The 15133-nt window shown below is 37.2% G+C and overlaps 1 protein-coding gene across 1 annotated transcript in view; it reads right to left on the bottom strand.

The window, feature by feature from the left end:
• RAMP3 (receptor activity modifying protein 3) overlaps positions 1-15128 on the bottom strand; it is a gene marked incomplete at its 5' end in the record, with an annotated part of 31492 nt that extends 16364 nt beyond the window's left edge. Inside the window, one exon of the mRNA XM_083827016.1 lies at positions 15100-15128. Coding sequence (XP_083683142.1) covers positions 15100-15128 — 29 coding nt within the window. The remainder of the gene's footprint in view (positions 1-15099) is intronic.
• Positions 15129-15133: the final 5 nt, after the last annotated feature.

Genomic DNA, 15133 nt, shown 5'->3' with positions numbered 1-15133 from the left:
GGGTTTCTCATGAAAGGAGATGACATGTTTCCGGCACAGGCATTCAAATACATCTTAGAATCATAGAATCACAGAATGGTTTGGGTTGGAAAGGATTTTAAAGATCATCTAATTCCAACCTCCCTGACATGGGCAGGGACACCTCCCACTAGCCAAGGTTGCCTAAAGCAACCTGGCCATTAACACTTCCAGGGATGGGGCATCCACAGCTTCTCTGTGCAAGCTGTTCCAGTGCCTCACCACCCTCATAGTAAAGAATTTCAACCATGTGTTTTTGTGTCAATTTACTCATCAGTATCTAAAATTTAACATCTAAAATTTTAATCCTTGTATTAGAACCTATCAAGGGAACCAGGAAGTACACCAGAATTCAGACCCAGGTAATCAGACCATCTAATAAATACTTCTCAGTGCCAAAAATCACAGATGCACATTCTCAGCTGCCTCAGATGCTTTTTCTCTATTAAAAACAGCTATTTCTCGATACAACTCAGATTATTTCATAATATGTCAAGGTAAAGGCAAAAGCAGATGAAGACCAATAATTTCTTCTTTCCCACCAGCTTTGCCTCTCCCTTCAGTCTCACTAAGAATATCATTATTGTTTTCTAGTGTGTATCCTCCTTCAAAAGCCCAAGCATGAAGGCGATGAGAAGTCCGAGAAGCAGTGGGCTCATCTTCTCTGCTGGTCCTGCACTGAAACTTGCTTAAAAGCAAATATTATACAACTTTGCTCATGGGAAGGAAAGAAAGAAAGAGAAAATAAAATGAAGGAGAAAAAGATCTTGCTAATTTGACAACGTCCGTGATCCAAGCTACTAACACCACTTGAAGACACATTTACAATATTTCTTGTCAGGTTAGATTTCAAAACAAACTTCCACACACTTATAAAGTGGGATGCCATTACAGTCAGTGGAGACATTGGAATAATTGTAGGGCATGGAGTACATGATCTCTTTTAAGATGTCTTCCTTATGCTTCTATTAGCTAGGAAGTAAGTCTAGGACAACTAGTACACTGGATAGATGAATCCCACACCTGAATCAAGAGAGTCACCAAAAATCAAGTTATTCAAGAATTATGCTCAAATATGCCACCATCAATGACAGAGAAACATCCAAACAATATGCTTTCCTTGTATCTACCCAAGCTTACCTCCTTCCCAGAGATATGATCAGTCACCATTTGTTTGCACAATTATCCCTCCAATCAACCTGATTGCAAATGCACTAACTGCATGCAGGTATGCAGGTCAGTCCCTAGCATCAGACATCTGCTGATGCAATTCTGCTTTCTCCCAAACACATCAGTCACTTTGATAATTCACTTCATAAAGTCTGCTGAAAATAAGGGCTTATTTTACACTACTCTTCTCAAAATGTTCCAACTCCAGCAATCATACTATAATGAGTATTCCACCAATGTTTACAAAATGAACACTCAGTCAGGTCCAATACAGTCCTCCAACATTTGTGGAGGAGCCAAAGTCATGAGGAAAGAGCCAGTTCCCCACCCAGTAGTATTGCTCTGAGCTAGTAATTCTCAGCACACTCCTCATATCATTGCAACAGCTCTAGGCTTTTCTTTCCATGTAGATGAATGAAACTGACTCAAAAGTAGAAAAAATGTGGCTCTAATCCAGATCAGCACTACACAGCTGGCCCTCCAGACAGATATTCAAAAAAGCACCTGTGAATTTAGTCATTTTTCTGACCAAGCGAAAAAAAATCACAGGGAAAGAAGGAACAAAAGGCATGGGAGCCCTCCACTTTCATTTCAGCTTTCATTTACAAACAACTGCTTCAGATTTCATTTTTAAAGTGTCATCTGCTGAGTTGAAGCTGTTATTAGATTTCACTTAGTCCAAAGTAGCACACGCCTTTTGTAACTCCAGAGCATCATATCTTAAAGTGGAATCAGGGGAGAGAAACATTTGATGATATACAGCTGTAAAACACAAATCACAGCTCAACCAGGCCTAAGGCTCTAGGAAATACCCACTGCTGCATGTGTGTATGGTGAAAAATAAACTAAACACAAAAATAATTAATCTGCTTCTAAGCAGAACTTTCCATCACAATTTCTATACCCCTCCTTACTTGATTTTTTTTGAGCACTATAAGAATATAGATTTTTTTCTGACTTTTAAGAAAAACATATGGGTTTTATACATATAGATAAAATTCCTCTAATTACAAAGTGCATTTGTTTTGGGAGGAGAGTGACAGTTTTTTTCTGCTCAAATCGTACCACAAATAATAGAGTCAAAAGTCAGGCAACTAAGTTCTTAAGATTAGAGATCTTAAACTTCAAATCTACTATTCATAGTAGAGTACTATTACTGCTACTATCTAGAAAATTAATGAAACAGTGGTTTCACTTTCAGGTTTGAGTAACAAACATTTTCTTTAAAATTGCTATCTGCCCATGGACAGTTCACAAACAAGACCAAAACTGATGAAAAATTAACCACAGAATCAGAGGAACAGTAACAACATTAGAAAGGAATGAAAAAGATTGCATAAAGATTAAGCTGTGTATAGAAAAGTCCTGCTTAACAACTATTCAAGTACATGATTATATTTTCCCATGAGTTTTGAAGGTGCAGCCTGTACACCACTGAAGGTGGATTTTTCTTCCTTTTGCTTCAAAGGTACTGTAAACAAGCAAACCTGTAAATACTACATAAACTCTAATATCCTTTGGATATTTATCCTTATTTCTATTTCAGTTTTCCTCACCCCTCCCCATTCTGATTTATTCCAAATCCAAGAAAAAGTTTCTTCTATCTTCCTCTCTTACCCATGTTACCAATATGTTTGTTTTAACATTTCTTCTTCTTAAAACATGTCTATGTTATGAAATGATAATCATCTTAATATGAAATGGGTAACTTCAGCAGAAATGTGTGAAGGAGATCTGTATACCCCAGAGAAATGTAAAACATTTGTTTCTTGGAAGCTGAAAAGAATGGTGCTTTTAACTGTTCACCTATCCACTATGCCTTGGAAACTTTTGTTCTTTCCACCCCTTATATACTCAGCTATTACCATAGAAGAATTTTTTTTTTCAGTTTTACAAAGCTGCTGTATCTCTTGGGTATCATTTTTCCTAATGACTACAGTCATTTTATACATTGCCATCAAGATAATCAATGGAGCTAGTAACACATCTATTTGCCCTTTGCAAATTATTCAATAGGCTGGAAAAGGTGACTGATCTCTTTAAGAGTGCAGAACACAGCATTTCTTGTCTTGGAACTACTTTCCAACATTGAATTACATACCATTTTGCAAGGGTGAACAGAAAAGCCAGAACCTTGTCAATTAACTATGTACAATACTTTTTTTTTTTTTTAAGTATCGTTATATAATAAAATTCTGTAATTGAAACAAGACTCTGAATACAGAATAAATGGATACTGTTAATTCATACCTTGTTGTGCTGTCAACAGATTACCACATGACTAATACCACATCTAGCTTGAAGCAAGAAAATCCAGATTTTGCCTCTGCAGAGTTAATCTTATTGCTATTATTCATGGTGGATCCATTTGAAAAACAAGAATGTAGAAACTTTCTTGCAAAAGAAAACAGAAGAACCACAAATGTTTGTATCAAGTATTCATTTTCATAACATATTTATCGTCTTCTGCATATTCATTGCCTCTAAAAACATGCTGTGAATTACATTTGTATTGAATAAATGATACCAGTATATTGGTTATGACACATTATTTTACCATCAAATAACTTTAGACAAAATTTTTACAAATTGCTTATATGGAAATATAATTGCTTATATCTTTAATAAAAAGATCTAAGGAGATTGTTTTCTGTTAGTGATTACTGTCTACAACTGACATGGAGAAGGCTGAGGTATTCAACATTTTTGCTATCTACCTGGATATGTGTAAGGCTTTTGATACTGCCCACACAACATCCTTGTCTACAAAATGGAGTGACATGGATTTGACGGATGGACCACTCGGTCATAAGAAATTGGCTAGATGGTCACATTCAAAACTCTGTGGACAACATCTTGATGTCCAGGTAGAGACCAGGGATGACTGGTGTGCCTCAAGGGTCTGTACTGGGACCTGTATTATTCAACATCTTTGTAGATGACATGGACAGTGGAATTGAGTGCGCCCACATAAGTTTGTAGATGAAACCAACCCGAGTGGTACTGTCGACATGTTAGAATGAAGGGATGCCATCCAGAGGGATTTTGACAACCTGAAGAAGCTGTCCCATATGAACCTCATGAAGTTTAACAAGGCCAAGTGCAAAGTCCTGCACCTGGGTCAGGTCAATTCCAAACATGAATATAGGCTGGGCAATGAGTGGATTGAGAGCAACCCTGTGGAGAAGGACTCAGGGGTATCCGTGGACAAAAAACTGAACACAAGCTTGCAGCCCAGAATGCCAATCATATCCTGGGATGCACAGAAAAAATATATATATATATATTATATATATATATATATATCAGATCAAGGGAGGTTAATCTCCCCTTCTGCTCTGCCCTTTTGAGACCCCAGCTGGAGTACTGAATTCAGTTCCGGGGCCCACAGCATAAGAAAGACATGGACCTGTTTGAATGGGTCCAGAGGAGGGCCATAAAGATGATTAGAGAGCTGAAGCACCTCTCCTATGAAGACAGGCTGAGGGAGCTGGAGCTGTTTAGCCTAAAGAAGAGAAGGCCCCAGGGAGAACTTATTGCGGCCTTGGAGTGCTTAAAGGGGACTTATAAAAAAGATGCAGAGCAACTTTTTAGCAGGGACTACAGTAATAGGACAAGAGGTAACAGTTTTAAACTAAAAGAGGGTAGATGTAGATTAGATATTAGGAACAAAATCTTTACTCAGAGGGTGGTGAGGCACTGGAACAGCTTGCCCAGAGAAGTTGTGGATGCTCCATCCCTGGAAGTGTTTAAGGCCAGGCTGGATGGGTCTTTGAGCAACCTGGTCTAGTGGGAGGTGTCCCTGCACATGGCAGGGGGTTGGAATTAGATGATCTTTAAGGTCCCTTCCAACCCAAACTATTCTATGATTCTATGATCTTGTCACAATAAAATTCAAATATAGCATGAACGATGTTGAAAGGACATATCAGCTGACAATCATAAGATTTAAGTGGGGATTGGTTACCAACATCACTTCTAAATTGCTTATTTCTTGCAAGTGACTTTAATCATTAGGATCATTATGTTTATATATATTAAACTATTTGTTAAATGATTTGGTAAAGTAAGCATTGTTCTGACAGAGTTTTTAACAGTGGTGAAGTTAAGACCACCAGTTACAATATTTTAGCAAGGCTACTGTGACTCAAATTGATCTGTGCCACAGTGGATGCATCTGACTAATGGCTGGTAACTTGCATGCACAAGGTGGGACAAGTATAGAATCACAGAATTATATGATCAGATCAATTTAAGTCACAGCAGCCTTGCTAACTTTAAGAAGAAATTACCAATATTTATACTGGTGACTTTTTGGTAAATGACAAGTGCCAGATTTCACTCTCTTTCTTTAAAACACTGAGTCATGGCAAATAAACATAACCAATGTCAAAACCTGTTGAAAAAAGCACTTGAAAAACTGAAACTGAAAACTTGAAATCTGACATTAAAAATTGATGAGTTTTCAACTATTGGTAATTAAAATGTCCTTTTTTTTTTTTTTTTTTCTGTACATAGTAGCAGCCACAGAATATCCCTCTCTTTTCTTAATAGGTTGTTAAACCTTTCACAAAGATTTGCAAAAGTGTCTGTAAAATGATGAACAGGAAGGTCTCTGCTCTTAACAGCCTTGATAGAGATGGAGAATGGGCAGCAAAAGCACACTACTTTGGCATGAGAGTCATCATAATTATCTCAGTTGCAGACCTAGAGTTTCCAGTGGTTTAACAAGAAAGAAACAGTTATCCTAGATGAAAAAAAAAAAAAAAAAATCCAATCATTTTCTCTTCTACCCATTCCTCAGTAGTGGTATCCCTGAATTGAAGCTTTTGTAGACTGCAATTGTAACATATACTGTGGTATATATGTAACAAATAAGATTATTTTGGTTAATCAAATCTGAACTCTTGGAAGTTTGTGCAGCCTCCCAAAAAACTGGTCAATTTGTCCTTATACTGTTTCATTCAAACCATTTACCTGTTTCAAAGAAGCTCTTCAAAGAGATTTTCTTTGCAAAAAGTAAGATTTTCAGTGTCCAGAACTGGAAAACCCAAGAAATCACATCAGATGAAAAAAAAATAACACTTTGCTGGTGTGTAATATAGTCTTGGAGGAACTTCTCCACAGAAAGGGTGTGCAAGCATTGGAATGGGTTGCCCAGGGAAGTGGTGGAGTCCCCATATCTGGAGTTATTTAAAAGATGTGTGGATGTTAGTGATGGGAATCGGTTGAAGGTTTAACGTGATGATCATGAAGGCCTTTTACAACGAGATTCTATGATTTTATTGCTATTTCTACAGCATGCTGCAGCCCAGCCATGGCTTTGGATTTATAAGCAAAACCATCTGCAAGGTTTTCACAGCATTCATAAATGCCAGTTTCCTTATTAAATTCTTAAAATTCAGAAGTCATACTTAGAATAGTTCATTAAAAAACTGATGTTTTTGAATGCTCTTCATCACCTTGCAAGGTGGCCACAGCAGACTGATATAGGAGCACATTGCCATAACTTTATACTAAAGAGAGGAAAAACCTCTCGTCTGGAATTATCAAACCTAGATTCATTTTCACAGGCATGACTTGTATAAACAGTCCTTCCCTCTCCTATGTAGTGAAGGAATTTATAACTGTGTTAAGAAACCATATTTCAGCCACTGCATCTATCAGGAGGAAAGCAGTTATGCAGTAATAAATATTCTTGCCTAATAAGGAATCCTGGTCTCTGAATTCAAACTAACCACTTTATTCACATTCATCAGGATATACTCTTATCTACACAATACAAACAAAACAAATATCTTTTATATGGAAGTAATGGAGATTCACGTGAAATGCAGTTCCTCTTAAAGATGTTCTAATATAGCCTCATTCAGGGAAAAGCTGTGCCTTTGCATTACCTTCACATTTAGAGCTGATCAAAAACAGTAGATGAACAGACACATTTTCAGCACAAACCTGCATCTGGCAGCCTACTGAGAAACTGTAGGTCTTTTTTACTTCCCGTTTTTTAAATAATAGATTACCATTTTTGCAATTAATGCAAATTATTATAAATATATTTATATTATATATAATAATATATATTATATATAATATTATAAATATTATAAAAATAATGCAATTAATTGCAATAGATTACTATTTTTGCAAAATTGTCAGCTACCAGCAAGACAGTAACACAACTGCTCAGATGTGATAGCCCTTTCCATTATTTTACTTGTTAGTACCTAACTAATTTGTGTGTGGCCTTGTGTGCCCAGGTGGCCAAGAAGGCCAATGGCATCCTGGCTTGTGTCAGGAACAGTGTAGCTAGAAGGACAAGGGAGGTGACTTTCCCCCTGTACTCTGCTCTGGTGAGGCTGCACTTCAAGTACTGTGTTCAGTTTTGGGTCCCTCACTACAAGAAAGACATTAAGACCCTGGAGTGTGTTCAGAGAAGGGCTACGAAGCTGGTGAAGGGCCAGGAACACAAGTCCTGTGAGGAGCGGCTGAGGGAACTGGGGTTGTTTAGTCTGGAGAAGAGGAGGTTCAGGGGAGACCTGATTGCTCTCTACAACTACTGAAAGGAAGGTGTGGGGAGCTGGGGGTCAGTCTCTTCTCACAAGTAACTAGTGATAGGACTAGAGGGTATGGCCTCAAGTTGTGCCAGGGGAGGTTCAGGTTAGAAATTAGAAGAAATTTCTTCTCAGAAAGAGTACTCAGACAGTGGAACGGGTTGCCCAAGGAGGTGGTGGCATCACCATCCCTGGGGGTGTTTAAGGAAAGGTTGGATGTGGTGCTTAGGGACATGGTTTAGTGGGTGACATTGGTAGTAGGGGGACGGTTGGACCAGAGGATCTTGGAGGTCTTTTCCAACCTTAATGATTCTATAATTCATAAACTGCTTTCTTTGCTTTTGATAAGAAAGGCATGAGTCCCAGAAGGAACATAAAAGGTTACTGGGGGCAGTTACTACAACTACCTTACTGCTGCCATGACCTCTAGGAGGTTTTAGAAGGATTTTTTCATCTAAAAATATTTTAAGTTTTGATATCTAAAGAAGCAAAAAAGAAATACACAGGGAGAACAGATGAAATATCATTGTTATCTGCATTTCACTGAGAGCTCAAAAAAAAAAAAAAAAAGCAGCAACTATGTCTATAGAGGAAGCCTGAAGGAAGACCACCCTATTAAAAAAAAGAAAATAACACTGTATCACAACAGTCCTTTCTATACCAGAGCACAAAACATTTAAAGGTAAATAAACTACATATAATAAGAGGTCACATAAACTGCAGGCTTCTTTAACCTTCCTCCACAGAGACACTAAGCTGATGAAGAGTATTTTCTTCTATGAAATCTGGGATGACAAAACTGAGAAGGGTTACAGCAGGCTAAATAAGGAATTTTGGTTCCCTTCCCAATAAATCTTCAGGGAAATAAGAGAATTCTTTTCAGACATATAGAATGTTACTCAAAAACATTGCAGAAGATGATCCAGGGACCCAGCAACAATACAGTGAACTTTTGCTGTGCAAGCACATTTGTGATTTGCAGCATTTTAGCATGAATTTGTCTAAAATAAACCATAACCACTGTATTAATGTGTCTACTGAGATATAAATCCTGACACAAAAATGCACACACAGCCCTAAACGTCACAACCAAGGAAGAGTGGTACTCCCTTTAAATCAGTACTACTCTGGATCTAAAATCACACACGTGCTGGATGCTCAAAGGTTCAGCTCCAGGAAGCCCCACCTCCACCTCAGGACCCCGCAGCCAGTGTTTTCTAATAACTGACTCTTCTCAATCAGAGGTGCCCTGCCAGTGTTAGATGTAGGTATGTAGGTGACCAGGTCTATACCGGAGCAAGAGCCTGCACTCGCACCAAAGACGTGCACTCAGTGTTTCAAAAAGTTGGTCTTTATTTACAGTATACTCCTGCTTTACCAATCATTTTTGTTCTTTTCCATCTTTTATGTGAGAAATACAAATGCAGAAATCCAGAATTTATGTTTCTGTGATAATGCTGAAAAGAATGAGCCTAAGGTATCCACTTTCTAAGTATGAGATATGTTATTGTGAAAAAGAATTATCTCACTTGAATCAGTCCCTCAGCTTAGCTGCAAAACAAATCCAGTGATTTTCTAAGATTTTCACATCATATTCCTCTTCTACAGATGTTTTGACATGAGCAGCTGGATGTGATCACCAGTCAGCATCTGGATGAGACTTCTTGCAGTAGTCAATAGGAAAGATGAAGAAAACTTTCACAACTGACCAAGAAAATGTCTCAGTTTGGAGGGCTTTTGGCCCACTTCAGTCAAGAAAGGTTATTAACTCAAAGATTTAAGAACTAGGGGCATATAATATCATCCTGTTTCCTTCTACAGTTTGTTTTCCCATTGATATCAATGTCAACGGGCTTTCTTTTAATATTTGACTATGTTTCTTTGCAAACTAGTCACTTCTATAATTAGCTTAGTTAGGTCAAACTTGAACAGGCAAAATTTATGTTAACTTTAAAATTGAGCAACAGCTTTAGGATTATTTTTTCAGAAGATTAGATCAAATTTGGCTCTAGTCATATACATATTTTTTTCCTTAATTCCTTTTTCAAATCTTAAACATCTGTACAGAACATGGGTGGATCTTCTTAGTAAATTTCAGTGGGAATGAAGCCTATTGCTTCTGTTTATACAATTCATTTTTGATGTAAAGGGTTCTCAGAAAACTACACTGAGGCTGTATTGAAAAGAAAACAATTGATCAGGGTGGAGATGGACCTCAGACCATGCTCATGCCAAAGCATAGAATTCCATCAGGTACATGTTTACTTGCAACGTGTCAGCTTTGGACATGTAGCTAAAGACAGATTTTTCCCTCTCCTCTTCTGCTAAGGACTCAAATTAAAAACTTTGTAAAAAATCAGAATTGTAACACCTTCCAGGTGCCCTAAAGCAGTGCCATATCTCAGCAAAACTGAGGGGCTCTCTAGGTCATAGACAGACATGGGGTCAAAAGAAACATAGGAACAGCAAGAACAAGTCTGTTGCAATTAATTATTTTGCTGAAATAACAAATAAAAAATAAAAATAAAAAAATATTATTTATAATTTATATATATAAAAAACATTCTCCTTACATATACTACTCTGTCAGAACTCTCTTCCAAAACATAAATTTCTGTTTCATTCCTAGCCTTTTAATCCACTACTGGCAAACACAGAATGATTGGCTGGGAGCTCCCAGGGAAACAGGTATGTGACTGTTGCAACAAGATGATTGTTGCAACAGTAATATAGGCTTCAAATAACAGAATGCCCTACACTGAAATAGATGACACATGACTAACACAGAGAATACAGATAACAATGAAATCCTTTATTTCTCAATTTCAGTCCAATACCAAATAAATGTTACTGAGGCTGGTCTGTCCCCTCAGGAAACGGTCAGTAGATTCAAACACTGGGAATTTCATAACAACACTGTCTTTTGGATATTAACTTATGAATTGTTATTTCATTTATTGTTCAAGCTGGAAAAAAAAGCACTCCATAGTTTTCTTTTTTATCCATGAGAAATGAGTTTCGGGATGTGCTCCTTAGAACTCCAAGTTGCCATGCTTCTCTGGAAATTCAGTTTAAGAGAGGATTGTTGGAGTGACAAGATGTGTAAGGATAGAAGATGAGTGACTGTGCAGCAAAAGACATACAAAACAAGTAGGCATCCATTTGTCTTTGCTGAAAGGAATTTCTTTGAAGGAAGGTCATTTTCTGGACTCATCTGTCACCACTGTCCCTAATTACATCGGAGAAATTGGTCGGCTCTAATGGGAAACATAAGGATACTCTCTTCACTGTATCTTTCACTGTCCAGAATCACACAGCATCCTGCCCTCTTTTCTATTTCCCAATGCATTTGCTTAAAGGACAGTTGTAGGATTGCACTCTTTAGTGACATTTGCTTCTCAGTGTCTCCAAAACACAACGTGCATCTTTTGCCTAAAAAGGGATGCTTCTGGCAGCTCAATAAAATGAACATAACTCTAACAGCTGAATCAGAGAAAGGAGATGGCTTATGCCTAAATAACTACATTGTGGACATCTTCACTTTTCCAGCAGTGACCCCTTGATTATTTATTTCTCTGTATTCTTAGTCTTTTAATTGCAGAAAAAAAATAAACAAGCCCAAATCACTGGGAAATCCACATACTTCTGAACAGAGGTGCCTGGTAATCTGTAAACAAAAGGAGTATGTAAATGCCATTAGCCCTATCACTATCACTAAAAATACTTAATTTCTAGAGATGATAATGATGTAAAATCAGGAAAGGTGACAGGACTGTGCTACAATACCATTTATTTTGGACAGTTTTTTTTTAGTGAATGTTCTTTGAATCAAGTTCCTGGATGTATCCATGTGAAAAAAAAGTAGTACAACTCTTTGTCTTTAAGAAATGCAGTGCAGGATTAACCAATAGCACGTATTAATCTAGCAAAGCTTGATATCATACACTAAGTAAAAGCTTCTAATTAATCAAAGCTCTTTATATACGTCACTTTTCAGTATAAATTGGTACTAAAGTTTTTAGCATTGACATGCCATGTAGATCTGTATTTCCTACATTTGTATAGTGTTTGTTACCACAGCAGCCAATCAATCAACCAGATTGTTCAGTTGCATACTATAATTCCCTGCCATTTTAACTACCTAGTCATGTTTTTATCTTCAGAGCTATTTCTGAATAACATAAAAGCACCAACAAAACTGTGAATGACTGATCCGCTTCCCTTTTGTCACTGAAGGTCTCCAGCCTTTTTTTTTTTTCCTTTTTTTCTTTTTTTTTTTTTTTTTTAATAAAAGGGGTGGGGGGGTTACTTTTCTACTTTCTGGTTGCCTTTCATATTCCAGCGTCCAAACATGAACCATTGAAACCCATGCGTCTAAACAATTTGAAAATATTTGAAAACCCCACTTGGGCCCTTAATATATTTAAGATTTCAAAAACTTTTGACAATCTGACCCAAAAAATGTGTGTCCTAATTTCTGTATGAATCCTCACAGAAAAATAGGAAAACTGATGGGGAAAATTTTACCAGACAGTGCTTCTGTAAAATGTTACTTGGTATCTTGATATTTTGTAGTTGATATGTGATTGCTATACATTTTCAGAAAGATCAGGATCAGCTTCAGAGATTAAAAGTCCCATTTTGTTTTCCAGTACCAGTTGCCATACATGACAGCATCGCCTGCTTAAAACTAGCCAAAAGTGTGGTTTTTAAAGAATACAAGTTTGTTAAGAATGAAATCGGGAAATAAGTAACAGAGCTGTCAGAAAATCTTGCAGTAAAATTAAGCGACAGCAAATTGAAGTCACTGAAATCTCTCTCATGACTGTTTGGCCAAGCAGTGAAATAATGCAGATTAATTGATGGCATTCTTCTTCCAGTGCTGCATATGAGGAAAAATCAGGAAAGCTTCAGACTGACAGGTAATTTCAGGAAAAAAAACAGCAGGAATTTTCTCATACACACAATGAAAATAACACCAAAGGGGAAGCACTATCACAAAGAAGAAAGGCATTTTTAACCCTATCAAAGGGTTCTTAACTAATTGAATTTCAGGAGAATTCAGAAACATCAATCACCTCCAAACCTTGGAAAAATCTTGCACGAGAATACTTAAACTCTTGAAGAAATTTTAGCACAAGGTGTGTAAAAAGCTGCCTGCTTTTTCACCTGCATTAACAAAGGCAGTCTACTACTTTGACTCCTGTAAGTATCCTTCTCTCCTGCAATTAATCCCATTAGTTAAGGATACTTACCAATATGAACAAGATATCACCAAAGAACTCAGTTTCATGATTATAATACATTTGTAAAGGAGATCAAACAGGGCAAAACTATAGTGCTTCCTTCAAAATAAGTAAAATTACTTTTTTACTTAGATGAGTACAACCCAACTCATTCTATAATTCTGTGAATTGAAAAATTAAAATTATTGCTCTATAACATAGAGGTATTTGTACTTGCAGTACCTGTATTGCAAAACTTTTTCTTTGTATACAGATGCCTTTGTCAGATTTCAATGCAATTTTTGCTAGCTGGACAAGAAGGGCTTACTTCCCTTACCTCCTGGTGCTCTTCCCCACAGTTACAGGGGAAATTCATGAACATATGTTTCACTCCAATGCCATGAGCTCTAAGACTTTACCCTTTAAAAGGCTGAAAGGTTGTAAAGTCACCCACCATGTGAAAATAAAAGTCCTAAGGGAAAACATCTAAGTTGTAAGATTAAATTATGAAATACTGTCAACAGGTGGAACATCTCAACATGGATATCAATGGTAGGGAAACATAGGGAACTGCACATAGCACTGAAGTACATTTCATTATCTACCATGTCTATCAGTTGGTTAAAATCTTGCATAATACACATGAGGTGATACTAAATAGGAGAAAAGATCGGAGACCATATGAGGTAAGAATGTAGCTGGGGCAGATGCGGAAGCAGCTGCCTTGCGACTACCCTGCCTCGAGAGCAGCACCCAAAACAGCACCAGTGCTGTTTCAAATCCAGTAAGATGTTCTGCTTTAGGCTATCTTGTATCACACCAGAGCTAATTCATTTGAATCTCATTTTCTGAAGTGCTGAACAGCTGCAGTTTCCTCTGATTTCAGTTGGTGTAAAGGGTACTCAGCACTTCCGAAAACCAAGCATTATGCATGAGCAGACATGCATCGAAGAAGCTGATGCTCCACAAAGCCAAAAATGCCACAAATTACACAAGCCCTGTGAGTTTCCTCCAGAGTAGAGTTTGAAGTGTGCAGCTTTGTAGAAAGATGTCTAAATAGCTCCAGCAACTACAAAACAGAAATAGAGATAAGATAACCTCACTGCTGTCAGTCTTGCAGTACTATGGTCACTCAAACAAAATACACTCACTCTTCACGCTCTCTGGCAGGCATAGAAACAAACTGCAGCAGTTTCAATACAACACATCATTTTATATTTGGACAGGATAGTTTCATACAAGAGGTGGATTTCTGAATTGGTGTACGAAGAAATGTTACTGTCATCTTACTGAGAAGGAAATCAGAAGAGGGAACTGCACAGAGGAAAACAGGCTTGCATGATTTTAAAAGTACATTGCTTTAGTAATTTAAAAGAAAAAAAAACATGGATTTAAGTAACATTTGTCTAAATAGTAATGAAATATAAAGTAAATATAAAAACAACTGCCTGAGGTAAAAATAATACCAGCTAGTGTTGACTAACTCACTGGTTAGTTTTCATTAATGTGTTCTATTATGCACACGCGAGTTAAATGGGTCTACCTGTGTTCATGTGGCCACATTGCAGGGACTTAGGAGCTACAGCTTAGCCCTATGCAAGTGGGAACCAAATACAGGAGGATTTTAATTTATCTGGAACATAAATATTTTACATGCGTTAGGGATAACGATAAATCCTGGCTTCCATTATGTGATAAAGCTATCCAGCACCAAATTGTTGTGAAAGGTGCTCTGACATGAAAAGCTGAAGAAAGGAGTGTTAGTGGAATTATTTCTTCATGAAGCATTATCATGAATTTTCACTGTTGTCATTACTGAATGATAACATGAAGGCAAGTGAATGGCTAAGACAAAAACACCTTTCACTGACTTCAATATCATTTATGTTGAGTAGAGTAGAACATTTTCCTGAAAAGAACTGCCCAAATTTGGCAAGCCTAGCCTGGTATATGTGAGGAATAAAATAGAGATGTCCAAACTATTACGTTTTAGAGAACTTGCACATCCTTAATAGGTATTATGCGGTTCACTGTTCTAAGTATTTGAGATCATCAGGGTGTGTTGTTTGTTTGTTCTTAAGGACAAATATTGTCGTATAGTGAGAACTATCAAAACTCAAACTAACTCTTACATGATAAATTCTGTCAGGTTGCACCATTTTTTGG

This window comes from Anser anser, assembly GCF_964211835.1.
Source record: "Anser anser genome assembly, chromosome: 2".
NCBI lineage: Eukaryota > Metazoa > Chordata > Aves > Anseriformes > Anatidae > Anser > Anser anser.
This window is presented reverse-complemented; position numbering and strand designations above follow the sequence as displayed.